The 27,598-nt window shown below is 36.0% G+C and overlaps 1 protein-coding gene across 1 annotated transcript in view; it reads right to left on the reverse strand.

The window, feature by feature from the left end:
* LOC111186065 (bifunctional heparan sulfate N-deacetylase/N-sulfotransferase 3) overlaps positions 1-27,598 on the reverse strand; it is a 140,239-nt gene that overhangs the window by 7,053 nt on the left and 105,588 nt on the right. Inside the window, exons 6-12 of the mRNA XM_022596263.3 lie at positions 25,813-25,995; positions 23,120-23,216; positions 18,954-19,077; positions 14,890-15,064; positions 11,514-11,684; positions 9,977-10,086; positions 270-372 (exon numbers count right to left, since the gene is read on the reverse strand). Of these exons, the coding sequence (XP_022451971.1) occupies positions 270-372; positions 9,977-10,086; positions 11,514-11,684; positions 14,890-15,064; positions 18,954-19,077; positions 23,120-23,216; positions 25,813-25,995 (963 nt within the window). The remainder of the gene's footprint in view (positions 1-269; positions 373-9,976; positions 10,087-11,513; positions 11,685-14,889; positions 15,065-18,953; positions 19,078-23,119; positions 23,217-25,812; positions 25,996-27,598) is intronic.

Below are 27,598 nucleotides of genomic sequence, written 5' to 3' on the forward strand. Positions count from 1 at the left end.
TGAATGTATCATTCCTTTTGGAATGAGATGTTGCCTTCTTCGTTCTGATTCAAAATGGCAAATTCTATTGTTTTCTTTTATTCTTGCATGACAGGTAAGATAATCACTGGAAAAATCAAAACAAGCAACCTGAATGCATTCTAATCCAAATGTCACGTTTAATTTTTATAAAGGGTGAATTTTTATTTTAATCACTTTTCTAAGAAAATAGATATATTTTTATGTATCATTTTGCTTATTTAGTTTGTACTTTTAAGCTCTATACTTACCTCAGGATCCATTGGAGGGTATTTTCTTCCTTTGCTCTTTCCAAGGCATTTTGTTTTACCTTCTTCCAGTAATTGACACCAGAAACCTTTATGAGAATCAAACCTAAAAAAATACAAAGAACAAAAAAGTATTTTTCAAGCAAGTATTTTTAATTATTCGGATATTAATCTATAACCAAGGAAACTGGCATATTTTTTGACTGCATCACTTTACATAAAGTCTTTTGGCATACTTCTGAATTCTCAGTCCATCTGTCATATTTGTGAGTTTGCCAGATTTCTAATAGAAAAATTGTCAGCAGGAGGTCTCCTATTAATAGAAATTAATAAGCCTACCTCCTTCATCTGGAAGGAAAAAGTTACATAAATTTCAAGCCCATTCTTTCCCTTTGCAGGTTTTAAAAACGACAAGTCAGTCTTCACATCTACGGATTTACACAGTACTTGTACCATTCAGTTACAGGTTAATAGAAGAGGTTTTGGTGTGTCATGGAGTAATGAATTTCAGGAGTCTCTAGCTCTAATCCATTTAATGTTTTTCCAGAGACACTTCCTTATTTTGGTATGAGCTCTGTATTAAAGTAATAACACCTATAAAAAAGATTTTCATGGCATAATTGTAATAAAAGTAATAGTAGCACATTAAACTTATATTTTAGTTTACCAAAATATTTCATATAACCCTTTCTCATTTGAGCTTTTCTTATAACCCCTTAATGATATGGAGTATAGCATTTGTCCCATTTAATGGCACTTAGCACAGTGTTTGGCTCTTTGTGAACACTCACCAACTGTTAGTTGAATACAAAAATGAAAAAGAAGGAAGTGCTTGTCAAGGTTTATTTATCTTGGACTATATACTTTTTCAATATGCAGGTGACAACTCAAGTCTAAGCCTCCTGACCCTAGGTAGAGGGCCTTTTCTCTTCACTGGTCTCTGGGTATGTTCTGTTTTATAATTCATTATGAATAAATAGTAATTTCCTATGCTTGAATATAAAAGTGAAAGTAACAGTCAGCAACGATGATTCTTTCACATGGCTTTTGTTATTCAGCGATTCTATTGCTATAATTTTTTCTTCATTAGAAAGAATTATCATTTAGGGCCACCTTTTCCTTTTGTCTTTAATTCATACTACTTCCCAGAATGCTGCTTCTAACTTTTTCTTAAAACTATAGTGTAAACAATGAACAACTGGAAATTGAAATTAAAACATTTAAATTAGCATAAAAACATGAAATACCTAGGGATAAATTTAGCACAAAATGTATGCAAGATCTGTACAATGAAAACTACAATTGTTAAGTGAAATTACAGAAGACATAAACAAAAAAGAGCTATACCATGTTCACAGGTCAGAAGACTAAATATTTTTAAAATATCAGTCTCATCTCCAGATTTGTCTAGATAATTCAATGTGAGTCCAAAACTCCAATGGACTTTTTTTTGGTAGAAATTGAAAAAATGATTATAAAATGTATATGGAGATACAAGCTAATAATTTGTTTTAGACAAGCTAAAACAATTTGAAAGAGAAGATCGAAGTTGGAGATCTTATACTATTTAGTTTCAAGATTTACTATAATGCCACAGTAATCAAGCCTGTGTAGTATTGGCACTAATGGGTCAATGAACAAAATAGAATCTAGAAACAGACCAACACATCTACTGTCAACTGATTTTCAAAAGTAGGTGCCACAGTAGTTCAATGGGAAAGGACAATCTTTTAAATAAATTGAACTGGAAAAATTGGATGTCTATATGGAAAATATGAACACTGACCTCACACTGTATATGAAAATTAACTTGAAATGAAATCTCATTTCATGAATGAGCTAAGAGCTAAACTGTAAGAATTCTGGAAGTAAACATAGGAAAAAACACATAGAAAATTTTTGGGTTAGGCAAAGACTTCTTAGGATGAATGATAAAAGAATAATGATAATTTTGAATACATCAAAATTTAAACTTTTGCTTTCTAAAACACTTAAGAAAATGAAAAGAGAAACCACATGTTGGGCAAAAATATTTGTAAAATGTTAATCTAATAAAGGACTTATATTCAGAATATACAACTGAACTCAATAAAAAAAGATGACATTACCAATAAAAATTGAGTAAAAGACTGGAATAGACACTTTATCAAAAACATAGATGAATGACCAATAAACAAATGCAAATTTGCTCAGTATCATTAGTCATTAAGAAAATGAAAATTAAAATCACAAATGAAATACCACTAGATACTAGAATGACTTAACTTAAAAAGACCAATACCAAGTGTTGGCAAAGATGTGGAACAGCTAGAACTGTTACACCTTTTGGTAGAAATTTAGGATATTACAGACACTTTGGAAAGTTTCTTATAAAGTTAAATACGTAATTACTATATGGCCCACTAATCCCATTTCTAGGTCTTTATCCAAAAGAAATGAAAATATATGTCCACACAAAGATCTGTACACAAATGTTCATGGTAGCTTCATTCATAGCAGCCCCCAAGAGAAAGCAACCCTATGTCCATCAACTGGTGAAAGGATAAACAAATTGTGGTATATCCATAAAATGGAGTACTACTGAACAATTAAAAAAAACCCCAATTACTGATAGATGTAACAACAAGGAGGAATGTCAAAAGCATTATGCTAAGTGAAAGAAAGTAGAAGAGTGGTTGCTAGGGCTCAGGGGTGAGGGGAAAGAGCATGTGGAAACTTTGGATTAATGGAAATGTTCTATATCTTGATTGTGATGGTGTATACAACAGTACATGTTTGTCAAAATTCATCAAACTGTACAATTAAAATGGGTAGATTTTATTATATGTAAATTACACATCAATAAAGCTGATTTAAAATTATATTGTGATTGAATGTGTGATTGGAGAGTAGTCTTTCTGTAGCTAATGTTGTAGACTTTATAACTATAGCCCTATGAAAAGAAGGCAAACCTATATCTCTGTCTCTGCCCTGCTTTGGATATTAGAGACACTAAAGGATTACTCACATCCTACTTGTGCAAAGCCCATTTCTGATCATTATTAAAGCAAGTGTGTGGGATCAAGACATAATATGATCTATCTCCATGTTGTTTATATTCTTGGTTGCATCTGTAAGGCAACTGAATAAATGTTTCATAGTCAGAGGTATAAGAAAGGAGAGCATTAATAAATCAACTAATGTCAATAAAATAAATAAATTTAAAAAATAGAGATGATGATTGAAATAATCTATACACGAAAGATGGGAAGCTCTAACACAACAACATTTCTGGAAGTCTGCTATTGATAAAACATTTTTCATTAACATTTTGTTATTGGTAATTTCCATAACTGAATTATGACTCATTTTAAGTGTTTGATCAAAATCCAGACTAGCTATTATTATTTTTTTTGCTAATATACCTAACTATAGATACATGTCTGCAACATACACATGCCTTATGTTAAAATGAGCAGCTTTCTGACAATGTTTCTTTAAGAAACACTAACTTCACACATATTAAAATTAGAAGTCAAAAGAAAAATAGGTTTTTCTTTCACCTCTGCTAATTGATTACATCTCATGCAGTGGGCTGTCATGCTGGGCTTTATTGAGAAAAATGTGTGTCTGTGGAGCTGACACCTAGCCCAGACACCTGTAAGTTCTGTAAGTATAAGTTCACAAGCAGTGGTGTAACTGTATCATAGTGGAAACAAAAAGGAGAGGAGGGTACAAGGGAGATCATATTATTTTTCAGGTTGCCTGAGAAGGTGAGGGATTGATGTTGATGAAGGACCTTGTGAGCAATTCAGAGCCCAAGTGAAGAAGCTTGACATGAGATGGAGAAAGATCTTCTCCATCTTGTGTGGATATGCCAAATTTTCTTAAATCCATTTATCAGATTGATTGCAGCTTTTGGCTATTATGAATAATGCTGTGGTGAACAATTCTTTGTGGACATAGGTTTTCATTTCTTTTGGGGTAGATTCCTAGGAGTGGAATTGGATTATTTGTAAACTTCTGTTTAATTTTTTAAGAAACTGCAAAATTGCTTTTCTAAAGTGGCCATATATTATACATTACCATCAGCAATATATGAGGTTTCCAGTTTCTCCACATTCTTACCAACATTTGGTATTGTCTTTTGGATTATAGCCATTCTAATGGTATCTCAATGTAGCTTTAATTTGCATATCACTATGATTACACATTTATTATGCAAAGTGACAATGTATCTGGAGATGGATTATTTTTATTTATTTTTTAGCATGTTTCAAAATTTATTCCTTTTTATTGCTGAATAGTATTCCATTGGATGTACTGATATATATCACATTTTAATTTATTTTTTAATTGAGGTATAGTTAATTTACAATGTTGTGTTAATTTCTGCTGTACAGCAAAGTGACTCACTTATACCTACATATACATTCTTTTTTTTTTTTGTGGTATGCGGGCCTCTCACTGTTGTGGCCTCTCCCGTTGCGGAGCACAGGCTCTGGACGTGCAGGCTCAGCGGCCATGGCTCACGGGCCCAGCCGCTCCGCAGCATGTGGGATCTTCCCGGACTGGGGCATGAACCCGTGTCCCCTGCATTGGCAGGCAGACTCTCAACCACTGCGCCACTAGGGAAGCCCATACATTCTTTTTTATATTCTTTTCCATTATGGTTTATCCCAGGACATTGACTATAGTTCTCTGTGCTATACAGTAGGACCTTCTTGTCCATCCATTCTATGTGACAGTTTGCATTTACTAACCCCAAACCCCTAGTCCATCCTCTGCCCTCCCCACTTCCCCTTGGCAACCACCAGTCTATTCTCTATGTCCGTGATTCTGTTTCTGTTTCATTGATAGGTTCATTCCACATATAAGTGGTATAATATGGTATTTGTCTTTTTCTTTCTGACTTACTTCACTTAGTATGATAATCTCTGGTTACATCCATGTTTCTGCAAATGGCATTATTTCATTTTTTATGGCTGAGCAATATTCCAATATATGTATATACCATATCTTCTTTATCCATTCATCTGTCAATGGACATTTAGGTTGTTTCCATGTCTTGGCTATCGTGAATAGTGCTGCTATGAACGGCTGCGTGTATCTTTTTGAATGATAGTTTTCTCTGGATATATGCCCAGGAATGGGATTGCTGGATCATACGGTAATTCTATTTTTAGTTTTCTGAGGAACCTCCACAATGTTTTCCAGAGCAGCTGTACCAACTTACATTCCTACCAACAGTGTAGGAGGGTTCCCTTTTCTCCACACCCTCTCCAGCATTTGTTATTTGTAGACTTTTTTTTTAAACAAATTTATTTATTTTTGGCTGCATTGGGTCTTTGTTGCTGCACGTGGGCTTTCTCTAGCTGTGGTGAGCGGGGGCTACTCTTCGTTGCGGTGCACGGGCTTCTCACTGCAGTTGCCTCTCCCGTTGCGGAGCACGGGCTGTAGGCACATGGGCCTCAGTAGTTGTGGCTCGTGGGCTCTAGAGCACAGCCTCAGTGGCCATGGCTCACGGGCCTAGCCGCTCCGAGGCATGTGGGATCTTCCCAGACCCAGGCACGAACCCGTGTCCCCTGCATCAGCAGGCGGACTCTCAACCACTGTGCCACCAGGGAAGCCCTCTTGTGCCAATTTTTAAAAAATATTTTATTTATTTATTTTTTATGGCGGGCATGTGGGATATTTGTTGAGGCATGACGGATCTTTCATAGCGGTGCGCGGACTCTTCGTTGCAGTGCGCAGGCTTCTCTCTAGTTGTGGCGTGCAGTCTCCAGAGCACGTGGGCTCTGTAGTTGGCGGCATGCAGCCTCTCTAGCTGAGGAGCGCGAGCTCAGTAGTTGTGGCGCATGGGATTAGTTGCCCTGTGCGCGGCATGTGGGATCTTAGTTCCCCGACCAGGGATTGAACCCATGTCCCCTGCATTGGAAGGTGGATTCTTTACCACTGGACTGCCAGGGAAGTCCCTCTTGTGCCAATTTGAAGAGCTTAATAAATTGGCAGTGTAGGCTCCAGAGGAATGATTGTGTTTTAATCCTGCCTCCTCAACTTACTTGCTGAGTGACTTTTGGCTAAGCTTTTCTGTGCCCCAGTTTTTGTAGCTGAAAAGTGGAGCTAATAGTGTCTATCACATAGTATTGTTATGATGCAATATATATAAAATACTTAGAACATATAAACATATACTGATTTTGAAATGTTATAAGCACTTTTAAAAACAAATTTATATGAAATTGGAGTAGATTATTTTCTTCTTTTTCGCTTCTTAGCATTTCTAGCTGTTTCACAGGTAATCTAGAGAACCAGCAGATTTTAGCTACTATGGCTACTGTTTTTTGCTACTAAAAAAAGTTTTAATTTGGCACAGTTTTACTCAAACTCATCTAAAAAGGGAAAGAATTCCTAGACAATGTAAATTTGGTTGCCGGGGAAGTAATATTAGAAACAGCTGAAGCAGCTTCTGTTCTTTATGACTTAGTTAAGCCCCATCCACAGAACAAAACAAAACAAACGCACAATCTTCATTCAACTCCTGGCCTTCAAATCCTTATTGTCCATTTACTGAAATTTTCGTTGTAAATTATTATTAAAAATTCATATAACTCAGTCTGGTTTCATTCATGTTAATAAACAGGTTAATTGACTGAGAAATAAAGATGTCAGGTTCAGTATTCACTAGTATTTAACTAGTACTTATAAGTGGGAAGACTCCTGTCACAGTCATTGATGGCTGGTATAATTCTGGATGGATATATTCATGGGAAAATTTATACAAATTAGCACAATTCCATGCTGAGCATTATTTTTCCTGCTTTTTCTTAAATGATTAGACAGCTTTTAAACACTAAAAACATAATATGCAAGCTAAAATAATGTTAGTATTATCAATGTTATTTATAATTTAGGGATTAAGGTTATATTGAACAAGAATTGTAAAATGTGAATTTACTTAATTGAATGAGAAAGTTCCCATTTATATTTTTTAAAGCTTAAACTGCTTATTTCAGATCACAGCCACACTCACTAAGAAAATCAGATTTTTACCGATTCAATATATCATTTAAAATCCATGATGACAGTACTAAGTCATTTTAAGATAACATAGACCATCCATGACTATATGAAATTTGGAAGTCTTGAACACTTCTGTAGTGATTGTGGAAAAGAATAAATAACACTCTTAACAATGGAAATTTATTGCCATTTTTCTTGAAAATAGTTTTGAAATTGGAGCTTTTTAAATATTGAAGATAATCAATTTATAGATCTCTTAAACTGGAGTACTCTTTCATGCCAAGACTGTATGGTAAAACCTTTGCATAGACCTAGTTTCATTCATTTATTCTACTGTGTGCAAAGAACTGGATTTATGTGGTTAGTTGAGAATTCATATCTGTTTGCAGTTCAGAACATTCTTTGAAGGCTTTAAATAATTTTTTTTTTAAAACTACCGAAGAGGTAGTCTTCACTATCATTAGCAGGAAAACTATGAAGCAACAAATGACATTCCTGTGAACATACATTTTCTACAACCAGTCATCTCCAACATATCCAAAGCACCACAGAAACAACTTACCAGTACAATTAGTTTAATAAGAATAACTAAATTTTGAGGGCAGGATTCAGAACAATTGCAAAGGGCATGGATGAAGGAGGATTTAGACCTAAGCCAATGACATGAAGTTCCAAATATTCTACAACAGGTACACTGCTGGTTTTTACAAGGTGTGTCGGGCTAACTGATTGACAAGAAAATATAAAAAGAAACGGAATGGCAGTACATTATCTATCAGCAGGGTGAGGAGGCAGCCCTGCTGGACCTGAAACTGTGGTTTCAGAGACTACACACATCTTATCTTGCTACTTCACCCACTGAGCCCCCAGTAAGGTTACAGAATCATATAAGGGGTAATTTTAGCCAGATACATCCCAGGTGCAAAGTGACCCATAGTCCTTTGTATACAGTACGTTGCTTTGATATTACTTCTCTTAAGTTTACACTCCCTTTACTTTACCCTTGGAGGTGAATAAAAAGCTTGCTGCTGAGCTGGATGCAAAGGGGACAGATACATAGCATGCAGGTCAAGGACCATTCCATAAGAAAAAGAGATTATGTTTTTATAGAATACTCCACTTCTTTCTGAAATACAGTACTTTGCTATATACTCTATAAAAAAGACCCAAAGATAAGCCAACTTGAAATAGAAAACTGTTTAGAAGATAAAAACTTTCTTTTCTAAGAGATACTTAAAAGGATATAAAGCAGAAAGTGGACTCGAATTTCTAACTAAAGCTAAATTCACTCAGCTTTCTTTAAGGTCAAGCTGAAAGTTAAATACCTAAGGCTAGTGTCTGTGTTGGTACTTTAACTAAGCTCTCCAAATCTCTGATAGGACCCACACTATAGAAAACACAGAGGGTAGAAGGTTAATAGTAACAACAAAGTAAATGACTCTTAGGAAGGAAGCACAAAACTCTTGAGTTCTACCTACTCCTTTGTCCTCTAGATCAAAATGTCTCTCTTACATGTGTCTCTACATATGATTTATGCAAGATGTACGCAGTATTTGATGGTTTTCTGCAAACCTTTTTCTGTAAGGGACAGTGAAAGGTAAAGGAATCTTGTCTCTCACTCTAAACTGCTATAGCATAAGGAGAACAATGAAAAGAGAAAATCAATTGATCTACAGAACTGAGTTTCATACTGAGAGATACAATGGAAGAATTCCACACTGCAATCTTAATCGGTTTTTTTAAGGCTCAGTCTATGACCCTAAAATTAAATATATATATTACAGTGAGAGCCAGCTCCACAGTTCATCCAGCTCAGGATCTCCCAGTTGCTTGTTCCAGCTGCATGTGAAATAGGAACAAACACAACCTTCAGATATCTGACTGCCAACCATTATAAATGGACAAAGTCAGATGGAGGTCTTACTTAAAATGCTAAATGAACCCCAGAGTCAGGATTAAGGTGAGGCAAGAGAGGCACCTTGGCTGAAAAATTTTCGGAGCCACTCACTCTCAGGTATTTGCGGGGTCCTGAGAGTGAGTGCCTCCTTAAATTCTAGTGCTTCTCTTGCCTCACCCTGGCCCCCACTCTGAAGGAGCTGACTATCTAAGAAAATCAGCGGGAACCAGAAAAAGAAAACCAAACCAGAGCTGTAACTGCTGAGGCCTCTGAAGAAGAGGGGGCAGGGTCAGTCATACATTGGGTAAAGACCAGCAAAAAATGGAATGAAGTGTAGAAGTAATAATAGCACTTTTCTCTCTGCCTATTCAGTCGCCTATTGGGCTATTTCTTGCTGTATGACATTGGGTTTTGAAAATTACACAGAAGAGAGAGGAGTTCATAAATCACCTAGTTCAAGAAGTCTTTTTAATACTTCCAAGAGGTCTCAGTATTGTTTGTTAAATAGGCTCAGTGCTTACCAACTTAAAGTAGCCTCTTTTAAGGTTAGTTGTTGCTTTTAAGATTTGCAACTGTTTTGTTCCTCTCTTTTCCTTCCAGGGGAAATCCTTCCTAGTTAGAAATCAGTAGAGGATTTTGGACATTTCTCTGCCAAACTGTTGAAATGTTCTTTCTCAAGTGGTTAATATCAACTGGAAAATAATCAGTGTGTAAGGAACAGCTAACTTGACAGCTGTATCACCAAGCTACAATTTCTTTAAAATCAGTTCTCTGCTGAAACTTCAATAAATTAATTAGAATATAAACTTACGTTAAAGCTTCTGAGTAATTATAATGAGGAGAGACTCCTAGAAACTTCTGTACTTCATCCATCACTGTAGCCGGATCAGTTCTTAGCTGTTGCCCATCAATAATTAGCAACTAAATTAACAAGGAAATTAAAAAAAATGCACATTGAAAAAAGACATGTAACTGCATAATTAAAAAATTCTGCACTCTGAATTTATTCAGTGAGAGACTGAGGGGACTTGTGTGCGTTGTTGTTAAGACTTAACCAGGCCATCCTCATTAATGACCTGGAACAAAAAATAAATCACACTAATTAAATGTGCTCACGTTTTGTAGTCCGAGAAGCCCTGCAAACACTATGAAAACAAAAAAGCCATTTGAGGGTAAAAAGAGAGCTTAAGAAATGTGACTACAAAATCACAAATGGAAACCAAGTTTAAAAACAGATAAAACAATGATTCCATGATTCAAGGTGGGAAGGAGCATTGCAGGAAGGAAGAAAAGTGACCAGACCAGGTACAGTGAGACAGAGGACATGGCCATTCTCCATGATTCCAGTCAAAGGAGTAGCACTGTAAGGTTTTAAGAAATATTTTGATAATCCATTTGGAGAAAAAGGTAAGACTCCCAGAAAGCCTGAAAGGAAACAGAAGTTCCTCAACAGACTACAGGCAAGAATTTGCTTGTTACTCTGGTGAGGGAAGGGGGTGGTCCCAGCAAGATAAAATGACAGGAGACCATGATGAAGGGCCATAAAGCCTGGAAAGCAGCTCTTGCTCACACCTCTTCTCCAATATTTCTATTTAGTCTCTACCAGCATCGTTCATTAGAACTTTCTCTGTGGATAGACATGTTCAACGGCTGCAGTATCTAACTGGTGGCTATTGAACATTTGAAATGTGGCTAATGTGATTGAGAAACTTAATTTTTAATTTTATATAATTTTAATAAAAATTTAAATAGCCATATATGGTTGCATATATGGTATCATTATGGCTAGCATGTTTCTAGACCCACAGGCCTATACTGTGTCTGATGTGACGGGACTGCTTTATGCAATCCAGTAGGGGCTGATTTTGTAATCTAGGCTAATGGTAGGCCAAAGAGAGAAGCAAGGAAGCCAAGGAAAACATAGGACTTGTGAAAAATGCAGCAAGGTGGTTCAAAGGGAAATAACGGCTCTTAATTAAGCAAGACAATATTTGCCTTGTTTGGTTAAGAGGTTCTCAAGCTTTATTCTCAGAATAAGAATCAGGAGTATCAAACTTCTGATGCTCTTTACAATCAGGAAGGGTATGCACTAGAAAACAGGGCAGGGAGAATTATCCTGAAATACTTCTAGAAAGAAGAGTAGATAGTTTTTCTACCTCTGCCTATTACTGTTTGCCAGAGTCTGATTTACAACTAAAGAGTAAAGGCTAGTAATGTTTTAATGAGTAAAAATTTCCTCTAGCCTAGAGGCAAAGTCACTAGCCTAGAGGAACCAGCAAAAGAAAACCAAACCAGAGCTGTAAACTTAATGAGATTGTAACATGATGTAGATTCTTATTGCTCAATACCTGAAAGGGAGGGAAATAAATAAGCCATCTCTCGATGTGGCTGGCATACCACCCTGGGACCAAACATCTCTTCTGCAAGGCTCTAAGCTCAGAGGATGCACGGGGCCCGGCTGAGATCACTTCGTAGAAGCTAAACTTCAGAGCTGCGGGGTCTTCATGTGATCGCTGATGCTATGATGAAAAGGTGGATAATTAAACCGACTTGAATCATAGGCATAAATAATTAAAAACCAATCTCTGTGACAAGTCTCAAAGCTAAAGGAAGGAGTGCCTCACTGCTGGAGAGTTATTTGTTTTGCAATTAATAAAGGATGAAAATGTTTGCTTGGAGCATCAGGATTAAAAGTTATGACATTGATGAGAGTATATATTTGAGAATTAATTGGTAGAGGTGGAATTCTTGATAGGATTCCTTAACCAATTTTTCTGAGTCGTTTCCTTAGTGTATACATATTATTCTGAAAGTAAACTTGAAAGTTGCCTTAATGCCCCCTTTTCAGCCCATAAGAAACCATTTATCATGTCCAGTGAATATCCATAATGCACAAAGCACTCTACTAGTTCTGCCACGTAGTTTTGCTCCATCTAGTAATGCAGTTTTAGATTAGAAAAGCCCTATCGGCTATTTAAATGGAGAAACTACTGAAAACTCTGACGTGCATTACCTGAAACCCACAGCTTTTATAATATACTACCTAGCATCTCAAAGCCAAGATTATTTTACCTAATGGTAACCTTTGCGATGAATCATAATCGCTTATTGTACAGAAAATGCAGAAAGCAGCAATCCAGATAGGAAAGCATTTCATAATGGCTCAGGCTCACGCCCAGGGGTTTGAGGAAATCACCTTTCCCCTAAATTGACCAAAAAATATTCAGGCTTAGTGGTGGGTTTGTGGATGTTTACCACATCTAGTTGAATAGCAAATTTGCTGCAATTGAGATTCAAATTACTATACTACAAACTCCACTAGACTTCGTTAAGGCCTGCATTTTGCCACTGTGGAGCGATTTATTTGTAATATTTAGGACGTTTTGTTAGCTTGCAGCCTTGAAACCTCCTTTTTCAGCAAATTCTCAATTTTTCAGGGGCTAAGTGCTTGCCAAGCTCCAATTTTCTTCTTTCTTGTTGAGTCAATTAAGGCTTATTTCTTTTTTCTCTAGATACCTAGTGGAAAAGGCAAAAGGCGCAATATCAAGTCAGTCAGTTTGCAATTTGCTGTATTTTTGATTTAAAAGATTGCTGTAGGAGTTGGGCATGACGTTGGTGTGGAGTTGTGGATTCCAGCTTTCCAGGAAGTCTCATTCCCTATCATGCAGATCATTATCAATATGCCTAAGATCCCATGACCTTCCCCTAGTCTGTCCTAGCCATGAAACCTTTCCTGACAATCTGTGCTTCCTTTTGTGAACATGGAAAAACTGCTTTTGTTCAAAAAGACCCCATGCTGAGAAACTTTATTCTCTAATATCATAGATTGTCAGGAATTTAGATGTTTGAGGTCAGTGAGAATGGAACATCCCAGTCTTGCCTGGAGGATCAGAGCTATGTGGGTCACTTTCACACAAAGAAGCCTTATTTCCAACCCAGGTGCAGAGTTTCAGGTAAGTGATTTTTGGATGTAACATTCCGCATTTATCTTAACTTTATAGTTTCCAAGGAAATTGGACCGTTAGTCTGCTTTTCAGCCCTGACTTACTGATAACCAGCTTACACACAGCCCTGCCTGCATCTATCAAACACTTCATGTTAATTTTACCTAAATTTCTCCCCTTACAAATCCTTCCCTTCTTTAGGGAAGTGCCCAGATAGTTCTTCCAGTGTTCAGGCTCCTCTGCTGCCGCCAATTAATATACCTAACTTGTTGTTCCTGGTCGTCTTTATCAGATGGGCTTTATCACTCTGTAGGAGTCTACCTGTCACTTAACACTTTCTGATTTATACACTGGTTATTTACACATATTTCTCCAATTAGAGTGAAAGCGATCTCAAGTGTAGCGTCCAGATTTGTTAATTTACCTGTAGAACATACTTAGAACAGTACTTTGTACCTGGTAGTCATTAAAATAATTTAATGAATGGATGAACACATGAACATTAGGAAAGTGTTTTTTTAAATTACAAAACCGAGGAATGATAACTAAGGATACTAGAGACTAAACACACTGACTCTATTAATTTTGTTATGCTCTTATATTTAATTTTGACTGCTTTTTATTGAACTTTTTCCACTTGATGATTAATAAAATATCACTGGGGCAGTTTTTTTCCCTATTATTTTTAATATTTATTAAAGTAAACATGTATTTGATGTGTAAGTTTTATTATTAGAGTCTGTTAAATTATTTCAAAGTGATTGTTTCTGTGCTAGGTTCTAACCAACAGCAGAAGCATAATGGCAACCCTGGAGTGTATGAGAAAGAGGCTTAGAACAGGGAACACTGGCTGGGCTTTCAAGAATGAAGAATTCATTCTTTTTTTTTTTTTTGCGGTAGACGCGGGCCTCTTACTGTTGTGGCCACTCCCGTTGCGGAGCACAGGCTCCCGACGCGCAGGCTCAGCGGCCATGGCTCACGAGCCCAGACGCTCCGCGGCATGTGGGATCTTCCCGGACCGGGGCACGAACCCATGTCCCCTGCATCGGCAGGCGGACTCTCAACCACTGCGCCACCAGGGAAGCCCAAGAATTCATTCTTATATTTAGTTTTGCTACTAAGTTATTTCTTCAGTACAGCAGTTATTTAAGCTCTTTTAGAGTCAGGGTCATCAATCTACGGCTAAAGTTTGCTTGTTTTTGTAAATAAATTTTTATTGGAACACAGCTAGGCTCATTAAATTCCATATTGTCTATGGCTGCTTTTGCAATACAATGGCAGAGTTGTAACCATATGGCCTGCAAAGCCTGAAATATCTACTCTCTGGCCCTTTACAGAAAAAAAAAAAAAAAAAAGACCTGTGATTTTTGCTTTGGGGAATCAGTTATATTCCTTATCTGTAAAATTGAGATAATAATAGCAGCATTATACACATATTAGATGAAAAATAATGATTTTAAGTTGTAACACTTTACTTTTAAAATGCAGATTTATAGAAGCAGAATACATACAAGTATATACTATTTTATTTGCTCTATTTTAATTTCTTCATTGTATTAATACATTTTATTAAATACATGAATTAAATGGATGCAAAATTAAGAAAAACTTAAGGGGAACGTTTCTCCATGGAAACAAAGAAAAATTTATTTACCTTCCTGAAATATAAAGCTAGCAAGTCTCTTCTGTTAAAACCCGAGGTGGTGGCTATTGCTGAAAACCACCCTCCCTTCTCCATACTCCTCTTCTACTTGCTGGATTCTGTCTGTATTTTCCTTACCTGGTACCAGGAATATGCCCGGTCTGATGGGTCAATGAGAATGGTGATGATTTTGGCTTTGGGGACCAGAGAAGCTGCCCTTTTAGGCGCTTCCTCTGAGTGGAAGTAATTGGCACTCTTCTCAAACAGAAAGTCAGTGGTAACATTAGATGGGACTGGGAAGAAATCCATATACCTAGAAAAGAAATATTTCTCAAAATAAGACTGGTTTATACTCATACCCTGGTGACTGAAGATGTTAAAAATGTCCTACAAACAAAATTCATTTGCTTCCTAAACAAAAAGCCTTTTTCTTTAAGGCATTTGTCCCACAAGCCTGTTGGCAAGGAAAAAATATATATAGAACACTAATAATGTATTTTGAAAATGCTTTTCTAAATACATTTTCTTTTTGTTCTACTTAATATGAAGAAAAAAAGGTATGGGAGATAACAAAAATGTACACACAGAGTGATCAAATGGCAATAATAATCAACCTAACTGTATAAATTGTATCTAAATGCAGAAATATTTTACAGAGAAAAATGTGAGTGCTCAACCAAGAAGAAAATTTGATCGAAACAAATGATGTGTTCAGTTCAAAGGCATTTTGAAAAATCTTAGACAAAACAGTTTTTACTTCGTCACAAGAAAAAATAATTTCATCCCCACTAATGTATTGTGCTACTATTATATTCAACTATAAAGTATCAAAGGGCAGAACAGATCCGATATAAACACTGCCCATTTCCTTAATTTTTTTCCCATATAGAGCCATTTATATTCTTTAGAAAAATTATAGAAGTTTAAAAAGTATGTATATATTTTCAGATATAAAATACTATCAAATTTTCCAAGGTCAGGTCCTGTATCCTTAAGTGTGGTGAGAATTCGAATCACCAGCAGAGTGAGCACAGGAATACCTGTAGCCTCAAGCACAGAAAGGTAGGACATAATGGGTTTTGTATAATATTCCATTTGTACAAAATGTCAAATATAACTGAATTCAGCGTATGATAGTAGGTATTTCTGAAGCACCAAGGAACATCTTTAAAGGAAAAGGGGCCTTTTTAGAAAGAACATGCAAATTTAACTTCTAGGGTTTCTTACATTTTATAATAATAGCCTCACACTCCACCCACACCCTCTTCAATTCATAAGCCACTATGACTTTGGGTTACCAAGACAAGGTAGTTCAGTAATTACTGAACAAGAGAATCATTAACATTTATGTGATGACTTCTTTTTGCAGTGTGTTGTTTTCAGTCACACAATAAAGCTTCTAGTAGGATTCCAGTTGTTACCATATTACAAAGTTTGGCTGGTGCAACAAAGCGATGTTTTGAAACTCAGGGCAGTAAAGAAATCCTTTTATGTTTTCTGGAAATTGCCTTGTTGTTGATATATCATTCTGGCATCCCTTTCTTTTAGGGGTAAAGACATATATAAACATTTCTGGAAAGTTTGATCTGTTAACTGTTCTGGTGTACACTCTATTTATAGAAAGTGCCATATTTCAGGATACTTTTTAATTTAGATGCCCACACTTGTTTCAGGGGTGCTAAGGTTATATCACGTGTCTAGTGGTATCTTATTTGGTCCAAGCTTGTCTCAAGCTTGCTTATTCTCAGCAAGGGTCCAAGAATCACAAAAGAAGGGCAGGATAACTTTTAATTTCTAAAAACTGTCCCACCTTCCCAGTAGTCCTCCATACCTACAACACTTTGGGCCTTGAAAACTTCCTCCAGCAGTTCTGGATCTTGGACCCACAAGGCTCCAGAGGCTCACAGAGAAAGCAGGGGCCAGTTCTTGTTTGCCTCTATGCCCATGTTTTTTATAATATAGTGGCTGGTAGTAATAAGCACTTGAAAAATGTTTGATGAATTCATAAGAAAATAAAGAATTCAGCTTCATATTTCCGGGGTGGAAATACATCCACGTTTGTAATATGAATTCAGGTTATTCAAAGAATTGGTGAGCAAACTAGAGTGGTTTTAGCAATATGTGGGTTAAAAGCGAATGCCGGCCTCATTTAAGCTTTGCTACTCCCATAACAGCTCAGCAATTGTTTTTAACTGAAAGACATGATTTTTTGCAGCACTCCACATTTATTTGTTTCTTGGGTTGACGCTGTATTTTTGAGTGATTTTACTCAAAGCCAAATTAAGATGTTTAGAGGCTCCAAATGTTAACAGGATTTTATGGCTCTCCATGTGCCACTCCAACCATCCACCGCCTCCCCAGGTAATTATAAAAAATAACACCAAACTATGAAACATAAAACTTAACTGTATGCATAAATCAAACATTTTTTCTTAGAGATTCTGATCACAAATCTTGGCTATTTAATCAAAGATGGAGTTTTCTCATTTTCATTTGCCCTGCTTTGCTTGTGCCCTAAGCCTGTGTTTAGGCTGCCTGTTAGTTAGGGCAGCCCTGGTTTTGCCCAGTTCTCCAAGAAGAGCAGATCCATGTATCCAGATTAACTAACTGTGCCTGAGCTTCTGTAAGTGACCTTGGCATGCTCAGACACATAATCTTCAACCTTGTGGCTCTGTGGTCCTAAAGGGACTGCTGAGGTGCTGATGCTTCAGGGAGAGGTAAGGCCAGTCTGAAGACTGAATACATTGATGTCTTTGAGAGCAAAGCTCTAGTTATTGCTAATAGATTGACATTTGCAGTTACCATTATTTGCTCTTTGTGTTAACTGCCTTTTATAAACACACAATTGTCAATCAAAAGTGTTTACAGTTGGGGTATTTTAGTGAGTTATAATTAAAATCTTTAATTGTCTTTAGTTTTCTACTTATTTATGCCATCTCTTTGTAGACTACTTAAGGGACTTTTCGTTTCTGTTATAGTGCCTGTACACATTACTGTCTATGAACAGCTTTTTTTTTTTAATTGAATATTCTCACAGATATTCTTAAGTCCCAGGGAATCCAAGTATTATTGAATTCCTCTCCACTTCCAAAGCAGTTTTTAATCACCCCCTTTAGTCCTGATGTGAACATCATTTTATTCTACTGTATACAAGCATGTATATTGATATTTGAGTCAGTGGAAAAATAGTGGGTGAAGTAGTTGATGGGTTTCTTGATTCTCACAGCTGTTATTTAACACTACTGCAATTAATATCAAGCACTATACTGAAGAATTCACAGGGAAATATATAACAATTAGAATATATGTAAATCCTAGTAGGTGCTCAACTTATACTCAGTCCATTTCTTCAGCTTTCCGTTTGGATGGCTCACAAGAAAAACTTGAGGGGGTTGATACATATAAAACAGAGATTATGTGATTTGACAACAGAAGTTAATATACACCTTTCTGCTAAACTACATGCAAAATGTTTATGTTCATGATCTAGAGTTATTATCAGAATTTACTCTTTTATAGTACTTTCTGCCCAGAATTTGTATCTTAAAAGAAAGACTTCTAGATATATTTTATGATTAACATGTCTGTTTGCAATATTTATTCCTGCTACATCACATATTCTGTGTATATTGACATTTTAACTTTTAATTTTAATTTAACTCTTTTACTTAGATGATTTATACGGTTCTAATTTCAAAGGCCAAAAATTAAATTTTGTATATCGTTGATAGCTTTTTTATAGCTTTCATTACTCATAAAATGCATACACATTTCTAGTTCTATTTATTTATTTACCTTTTGTACCAAAGTAAAAATTGAAAATTATATATGTGAACTGTAGCATCACTTAAATGCAAAGTGCATAAGAACAGAAAGTTATGAAAGTGTTTTCTTAAGAGTAGAGAGAAATGAAATTCCTGTGTATTAGGTATTTCTCTGACTTTTTATCTGTAATTACCATCAAAGATAATTAATGCTAATTAAAATTACATGTAAGTCTCTTGAGGCGACAAGTCCCTTCATAACCTGAGAAAAAGTTTGTTACGAATAATTTACATGCTCCTTCTATTCAATCAGTTTCTAAGGCATGGAGGATGACTTTTATTTGTGGCTACAAACTTAAATGTTTATAATTATAAGCACTAATTTTATACTGTGCACAGTACATATACTTTTAGATTTATACTAATAACCCATCTTACCAATCAATCCCCCTGTGGTAGTTATTTCTATTAAAGAACTGTACCTCCTCAAAGGTTTTTGGGCTGGGGGAGTTACTAAGGATGGAAGGATGCATAACCAGGAACAAATACAAAGCAGTGGTTCCTGAAAAGATAATAGAGGTTCAGAGATTAATTAAACAAAAACACAGTTTCCTACTATTAGCATTTCAAAGTCATTAATAAACTAAGTGTTTCAATGATCCAAACAGATACATATAGATACTCCTTGAATTAAATTGAATAGATAACCAGCATCTTAAAAGAAGCAAATTCTAAAAAATGAGGACAGTGTGATGTGAGAAAAGGCCTGTTGCAGGAACTGGGAGACCTGGCTTTTGACCTCAGTTCAGTCACTGACTTGGTCTGTGTCTTTGGCTTTTAGCTTCTTTGTCTTGACTTATTAGTGGAAAATTTCCTGCCTTGATTATTTCCTAGGCTTTCTCTGAGGAAAAAAAGACATATTGTATCTGAAGATATTTTGATATTAATAAAGTACCATATAAATGAAAGCTATCGTTATTTAATATGAGATGTTACATTATCAAATTAATACTTGGGTTTCCCTATAAAGTTCTTCCCGAGGCCTATGAAAGCTTATTAATTTCAGACAGAATTTAAACTTTTAACCAGTTTAAGTTTGAATGCACTTACATACCTATAAAAATTAGTGCCAAAATTGTTTAAATTGCTAAATTTGAAAAAAAACTGGTGCCTTTTGTTAGTGACACGACAAAATTTGCAGTTTTGGGAAGAGAATGGCACATCACAGGTACTCATATAGATTTGTTAAAATAACTGTCAACAGCAATATTCTCTAAAACAATAAATTGGAAGAGGCAGTGTTCCTAGATTATATCTGAGCCAAACAATGAATATTTTATCTACAATCACAGATAACCTACGATATACAAGGTAAAAATGTTCTTCACAAACTTGACTTAAAACAGTGCTTCTCAAACTTTAGCATCATATTCACCTGGAGGCTATTAAAAAACAGAGAGCTGGGCTCTATCCCAGTTTCTGATTTAGCACACTTTGAGAATCACTGACTTAGAAGAAATATGGGACAAAATCTAAAACTTATTGGGAAAAAAAATGTTCCATTACTTGAAATCCATAGTAAAGCTTTCTAGAGCATGATCTTTATTTATTTAATAAATTTATTTATTTTAAAATTTTTGTATGCGTTGGGTCTTCGTTGCTGTGCTCAGGCTTTCTTTAGTTGCTGTGAGCAGGGGCTACTCTTCGTTGCGGTGCGTGGGCTTCTCATCACGGTGGCTTCTCTCGTTGCAGAGCATGGGCTCTAGGCGCGTGGGCTTCAGTAGTTGTGGCACGTGGACTTCAGTAGTTGTGGCACGTGGGCTCTAGAGCGCAGGCTCAGTAGTTGTGGAGCACAGTCCTAGTTGCTTTGCGGCATGTGGGATCTTCCCAGACCAGGGATTGAACCCGTGTCCCCTGCATTGGCAGGCGGATTCTTAACCACTGGGCCACCAGGGAAGTCCTAGAGCATGATCTTTAGAGTCCGATAACTTCTAGGATCAAGAGTTTTATTTCCAGCACTTACCAGCTGTGTGAACTTGAACAAAAATATCTAACCTGAGTCTTAGTTTTCTTATCTGTGTAGTGGGGAAGAAAATACTTAGCTGTCAGGACTCTATGAGGGTCAAGTGAGATAATCTACATGAAAGTACCTAGATAGCTCCATATCTAAATGTTAGTAAGGTATTTTAAAAAATAATTTTATTGAGATAGAGTTCAGTAATGCATTTTTTAAAAATTGAAAAGAATATAGTATTTGTAAAGACAGAAAGAATAGCTATTACAATGTGAAAAAAAGAAAATAGATTAATTCCATTCGCAGATCAACTGATAACATTCTTTTCTGAATTTTATTTTTAAGAATTGTATTAAACCATGTTATTTGCTTTTAATAGCATGATGAGCATTAATAAGACAAACAAAAAATGAATAAAATCTAATCATTTGCATAGTCAGTAAAAGGCATACTGTAATTTATCAGTGGTCAAAAAATTGTTAAGTTGTGGTGTTTGAATTCTATCTATCTACTCATATTCTTGGGTCTGAATAAACTGTCCTGTGTGTGTGTGTGTGTATGTGTGTGTGTATCTCAACTGCATAATCATAGACACACATGTTCAAAAAAAGCTTCAGTTTTTATATTTTTGTTAGTTTCAACACTAAAAATATTTGAATATCCAGATGACTATACATTCGTGCAAAATTATTCAGAAAACTACTTTTGGCAAAACTAAAGATAAAAATGAAGCCAATTAATTTTTATGGAACTGATATAAGAAGATATGTTTGTCCATTTAAAAAATAATCTCATAAAATATCAATATATACAACAATAGGGATGAATCTCAAAAGCAATATGCTAAGTGAAAGAAGTCCAACACAAAAGATTACATATTTTATGATTCCATTTATGTGAAATTCTAGAAAAGGCAAAACTATAGTGGCAGAAAGCGGCTGTGGCTGAGGATGGGGGAGAAAAAGACATGGAGATCATGGAAAAGACTCTGACAAGTACAGGTTTCTGGTAACTGACTATACTGCTGACCTGAATGAATAAGTATTTTCAGAACTCTAATGGAAAACTGATGAATTCATAAAAGTGCTAACAAAAGGTCAAGATGAAAAAAAAATTAATTACATAGGACTGAGTGAACTGATGAGGATGATTATAATTTTTGTGACTCTCTGTTTGAATTAAAAAAAAAAAAATCCCACAAGGACTCAGAAGAAAAAGACATGGAGAAACTTTTTAGGGAGACAGAAGTGTTCTAAATCTTTAATGTTGTAGTGGTTATACCACTGTGTACAATTTCTAAAATTCATCAAACTGTGCATTTAAAATGGGTGAATTTTACTGTGTGTAAATTATACCTCTATAAAACTGGGAAAAAAATTCAATTTCTATAAAAAGAAGATAAAAATCCCCTTCCAAAGGTAAATGTCATCTACAAATTGTAACATAAACATTTGGAAACCCAGATGAGTTGAAGATGACAAGTAATTATGTCATCTATGATATTAAAATGTCTGCATATCTAGCACAACACAAGAAGCATATCCTGCAGGGCTTTCTGAGGCAAACTTGATCTGCCAAGCTTCAGAGAGATGCGATTGTTAATGACAAAGCTATGTGATGACAGTGGGAGTTTGCTAAAGAGACTTTAAATGTGTTTCTAGTTGCTTCTTGTCTTTAAATAGATAAGGACAAGTGAAATAAATAAGGATAAGAGAACTATTTGTCATATTTATTATTGTTTTCAGATTGATATTTGTAAATGGGACTGAGAAAACGAATAGGCTAAACTTACTGTGTGCATTACGTAGAATTCTCCCCAATTATTTCTAGAGAAATGAGGAAAGGGAATGTATTCCCCTTAGGAAGGGTTGAAATGGCTGTTTTCAGTGAAGCTAGAAATGAAAAGCCCCAAATAATTTATCATGCAGGATACAGCTTGAATGTCTGGCATTTTAAAGCTTCCACTGGGCTTCATTTTAATACTGATTCTTACAGAGACAAGAAGTTTAAGGGAAAAAAATTGCACACCAATTTAAGAAAAGGTGCCAAAGATTTCTCCTGGGTATGAATAAATATCTTTCTTAGCACAAAGTTTTGTTTATGTCTAGGAATTCTGCTTGTCAAACACCTTTTATAGACTTTTAGAAAATAGTCATTTCTGCAAGAAATAGCCTAGAAATAAACTATATCAGGAAGATGGCAGGAAGAGGCTAAATTTCCGGAAGAGTTATAGGTACTTACATGTGTCCATCTGGACTTTTGATGAAATCCTGTCAGTCACTCTCCAAACACGTGATTAGTTTTGATTTAAGAAATGTTAATAACACCACTTTTCAATTAAGGTCTTTGGAAAAAACATAACTTTTGCCACCAAATTGACTGCTGGATATTCAAACTGTGTGACATCTATTTTCATCCTTTTTACTTTAAAAAACACATTATTGAGCTAAACAAAGATTATGTCGGAGAATAAAATGTTATTCATTCATCAATATTTCTAGGCAGTTTGAGAAGTCATTGTGACATGAATTCACTGTCTTCTCATCAGGATTTTTACAGTTTGGTTAATTATAACATAAAAATTTCTCACCAGTTTTCTGGGGTCCTATTACCAAGAATTTTGGTAAGCGATCACAGGTTTTTTCTTTAGACCAAATGTCTCTGTGGCGTTTGTCATCACAAGGATTCTAAACAGGAGAAGAAAATAGAGATGTATTTTTGTGGGTGCCCCTCGTGTGCTAGAGTTTTTCAACTTCTGTCCTTGAAAAGATATCCCAGGAAACAAGGCTATGTGTCTCCTTTTTTTTTTTTGTGGTACGCGGGTCTCTCGCTGTTGTGGCCTCTCCCGTTGAGGAGCACAGGCTCCGGACGCGCAGGCTCAGCGTCCATGGCTCATGGGCCCAGCCGCTCCGCGGCATGTGGGATCTTTCCGGACCGGGGCACGAACGCGTGTCCCCTGCATCGGTAGGCGGACTCTCAACCACTGCGCCACCAGGGAAGCCCTGTCTTCTTATTTTATTGAAGGTCTTGAAGTGGCATCATGGAAGATTTCAAAGAACTCCTTTCCATACTGAAGTTGAGTGTCTACTGAGGAGGTGAGGGAGGGGAGACATTTCCATTATGGGAAAACAGCTTCATAGCACTGCAGGTTTAATATTTTTTCTGCTATTGGTAGTTCTGTGTCTTAATTGTGGGTGTGTGGTTTAAGTTTTAAAATAATGAGCTTGTTGGGCAGAGACTGTGCTTGCGCTAACCTAAAAGAAGATACACTCTCAGCATTCAATAAGTAACTGAAATTTAAGGTGTCAGACTTTTATTCTAAGTAACTTTGAGCTTTCCTGCTATGCTTTAAAGGGAGATGGATCTGGCTGTAATAATATTTAAAGAGACAGCAGATTCCTTTCAGCTGCCTTCAAAGGTCAGTATGTATGTCTAAAACTATAACTTTACAGACTGTGATACTAAAAAGCACTAAATTTCAGTGAAAGGGTAAAATGAGGGTGAATTACTACCTTAGGGAATCTGCTTTTGGTCTATAGTAGTTAAACCAAACCCACTGTGCAAGATGTATCTAGAACATCCTTAATTTTAACCTCTAAGTGCATATTATGTAAAGAATTAACAGCACCTTTTAATATTATTCAGGAATAGGCAAACAGGACAACATTCTATTTCTATTCAATTAACACTATAGATACGTGCGGTTAAATAAACCTGCTTATTTAGCATAAGCAACAGATTTTAAGATTAAAGTAAGGGTATTCATTTTGGCTGTTGGTCTAGAAAAAAAGTGGTTTCACCTGAAATAATAATGATTTCAGTTTAAAAATAAGGTGTTGGGCTTCCCTGGTGGCGCAGTGGTTGAGAGTCCGCCTGCCGATGCAGGGGACACGGGTTCGTGCCCCGGTCCGGGAAGATCCCACATGATGCGGAGCGGCTGGGCCCGTAAGCCATGGCCGCTGAGTCTGCGCATCTGGAGCCTGTGCTCCGCAACGGGAGAGGCCACAACAGTGAGAGGCCCGCATACCGCAAAGAAAAAATAAAAATAAGGTGTTAAATTAGCAGGAAAGTTTCATGTCTTTCCAGTGGCTAACACCTGGTGATGTTCTGTAGTGGTTAACATAAAAAGATGGGTGTTTTAAAATCTTAACTGCAAAATAATATGCAGTGATAATTTTATAACCACCAACTTTAACCTACTAAAATGTGTAGTTTCGTTTCTTCTTGGGGTTATCTGTTTGTGCCCAGGAGGCAATTAGCTCAAGTTCAGAGCTAAATGAATAGAATATAAGTGCAGAGCTTACTGTAACTTCAATCTGTGAAATTTACTGAATTCTGCTTCTGAAGATCATTATTATTATACCATCAGCTCTATCAGTAACTCTCATTTAGAACATTGATTCAGAGCGCAGTGGCCTAGAATTCTTTCCCACTCTGTCACATAGCAGCTGTATGACCTTGCTTAAGTGTCTCAGCCTTTCTGTGCCCCAATTTCTTCATCTGTAAAATGGCGATAATAACTATACCTACCTCAAAGGGTAGTTGTGAGGATTAAATGAATGAACATATGTAAAGAACCCAGTCAGACATGTAATAAGCACTATGTAGTTATTTGCTAAAGATTATTACTTTCCCCAGATCATGGTGTGGGGAATCTAAGCTCAAAGTATGTTTTTGCAATTCTAGACACATGAGAGTGTAAGCTTTGAAATCTGGGTCATGCCTGGAACAGTTTGAATATGCCATGTTTATGTGACATTTTCTCTTAAGAAGCTCAGTGATTTTGTCACTAAACACTTTCCTCATGTCCAAAGTAATTCCCAATAATACTTTTGAAAGCTGACTATATTCTGCAGCTGCTGGTGTACCTCGTGGTTCAGAAGCAGTTGTCAGTTCTGAACTCTTCTCACCTACCCCTGTAATGTCATTTAGTCATGAGAGGTGATGTGCTCAAGGCTGACCAGTTGGCTACCTGTCTAACACACACCTAAACCATCTTCTGCTCTTTCAGCCTATTGCAATCTGCAAATTGATCCCTCAATCCTGATTCAAAACATTGTATCCACTGAACCTCTCACTGAGCTTTCAGAATTCCATAGTTTCTAATGGGCACAGGAACAGAGAATATGGCCCACTATGAAGTTTCTCAAATCTACTAACGTACAAAACGTATGTTATTTTTTCCCCAGGATGTCTTCACTTTTCAGATTTGGATTACCTCATGAAACTCCAAGATATGTTTGTGGGATTCATTAATAATACCAGTCATTGACCCAATCTTACCTGCCAGAGAGGGTCTTTTTGATCAGGAAAGAGCTCAAAATATTTATGAGCCAGCTGCACTGGAGGCAGAGTCTGAAGTCGTAAGTTGGTCCAGCTCTGCACGAAGTTGGCTAGATTGACAAATGTATATAATCCCAGTCGGTCATTCCCATAGTTAGACAAATGGGTCATGAAAATGCTGATCTGAAAAAGGCAAATGAACTTCAGTGTAAACACAAGTTATTTTAACCCTAGGGGGCAGTGCAATCACAGCAATGCTAGTTTTTCTTAAGAAGTCTTTGCACAGGGTTTCAGTTCATGAAATGTTTTTGAATTTTGGACATATCTCAAATACTCTCATTATATTAATGCACTCTGGAGGATGTGTTATTAGCAAGACTTGGTGAGCATCTTTTTCCTAAGGTTTTAATGTATTTCATAACAAAATATTAGTCCAACTGCCACAGACCCACGTTGGTGCAATTCGACTGATGCTGAATAACACATCCTAGATGTTCACACATAGTGGCTTCATGATACGTGAACTATTCATAATTTGAGGCAGCAGGAGGTTGGGATTTTGTAATTTCAATCAACTTAATCTGATTTGTAACATAGTATGTAGCATTAATGGATATAAATAATCAATGAATTGTGATTATTAGCATTAACTGAATATCCTCTGATTTGTATTTATTAGAGGTCATAGTCATAATGACAAAGGACTAGTGAATGAATTTTTACTAAAAGAACTATCAACTATTTTCCATCAATGACACTCTGAAACCCTTTTCCATATTTATTGAGTCTACTATTTCCAATATCAAATACCTCCTTTAAGAAAAGTTTTCAGTGCTTGGCTAGATAAACTATTCCTGTGGAAGCAGTTGTCCTGGATTGAATCCACACATTGAAAAAAAATTATAGCAAACATGGGGATCTTTTTATAATAAAATAAATTTGAATTCTTTAGGTTTAATTAAATAGGTCAGGAATGTAGAACGGGCATTTTTAAAGCTACTGCTTAAAGTGAATGCAAATAGCTTTTGTTGGTTAGTGTTGACAAATGGAAATAATTCTGCATGAGATTTTCAATGGTAATGAAAACCACTGTGGCGTTTATGCTACTATAAAGAGATCATAAACGTAATTCATGGGATAATAGTACGCTCCTAAAATATATAATGTCATATGAATGAATAGTAATAATGGTTATTATAATCATCATAATAATGAATATAATAGGTTCATTCATTAAGAGACTGGCTGAGAGAAGTATTTAAGAAAATTTATTGAGGTTAAGTGGTGGAGATGAGAGAAAGTTTTGATATAAAAAATCAGAAAAAATATAATTACTTACAACTATGAATAAAAGGAAGCAGTAAAATCCTATATTATATAGAACAAATCACAGACTTTAACATGAAAAGCTTCAAGTGTGATCAAGAATATTTAATCGTGTTTCTATTCACTCTGCCTGAATATATTTTAAATTTTAGAACTTTCACAGACAAAATACTTTAAGGGTGATTTTAAATAGCTACCAGCAGACTGATGCAGTCATGGAATTGATAAGTAAGACTTTTACCATTTGGGGTATTTGTGAAAAATGAGACTTTTAAAACCTAACCTTCTGGTTATTTTTTATAGTAGCTTCAATTGTTTGACCTTTCTCACCCCCTCCTTTGTTTCCTCCAAAATTTATCAAAACAGTAGTCTATTGAGCGATTTAAGAAAATCATACTTAAATTTGGAAGTTCTTTCCTGATAACCGTTTGAAGCAGTCTTTCATCATTTGTTTTATATG

The sequence above is a fragment of the Delphinapterus leucas genome, chromosome 5 (genome assembly GCF_059928025.1).
Source record: "Delphinapterus leucas isolate spDelLeu-1000000601 "Yukka" chromosome 5, BTC_Dleu_Yukka2, whole genome shotgun sequence".
Classification (NCBI taxonomy): Eukaryota; Metazoa; Chordata; class Mammalia; order Artiodactyla; family Monodontidae; genus Delphinapterus; species Delphinapterus leucas.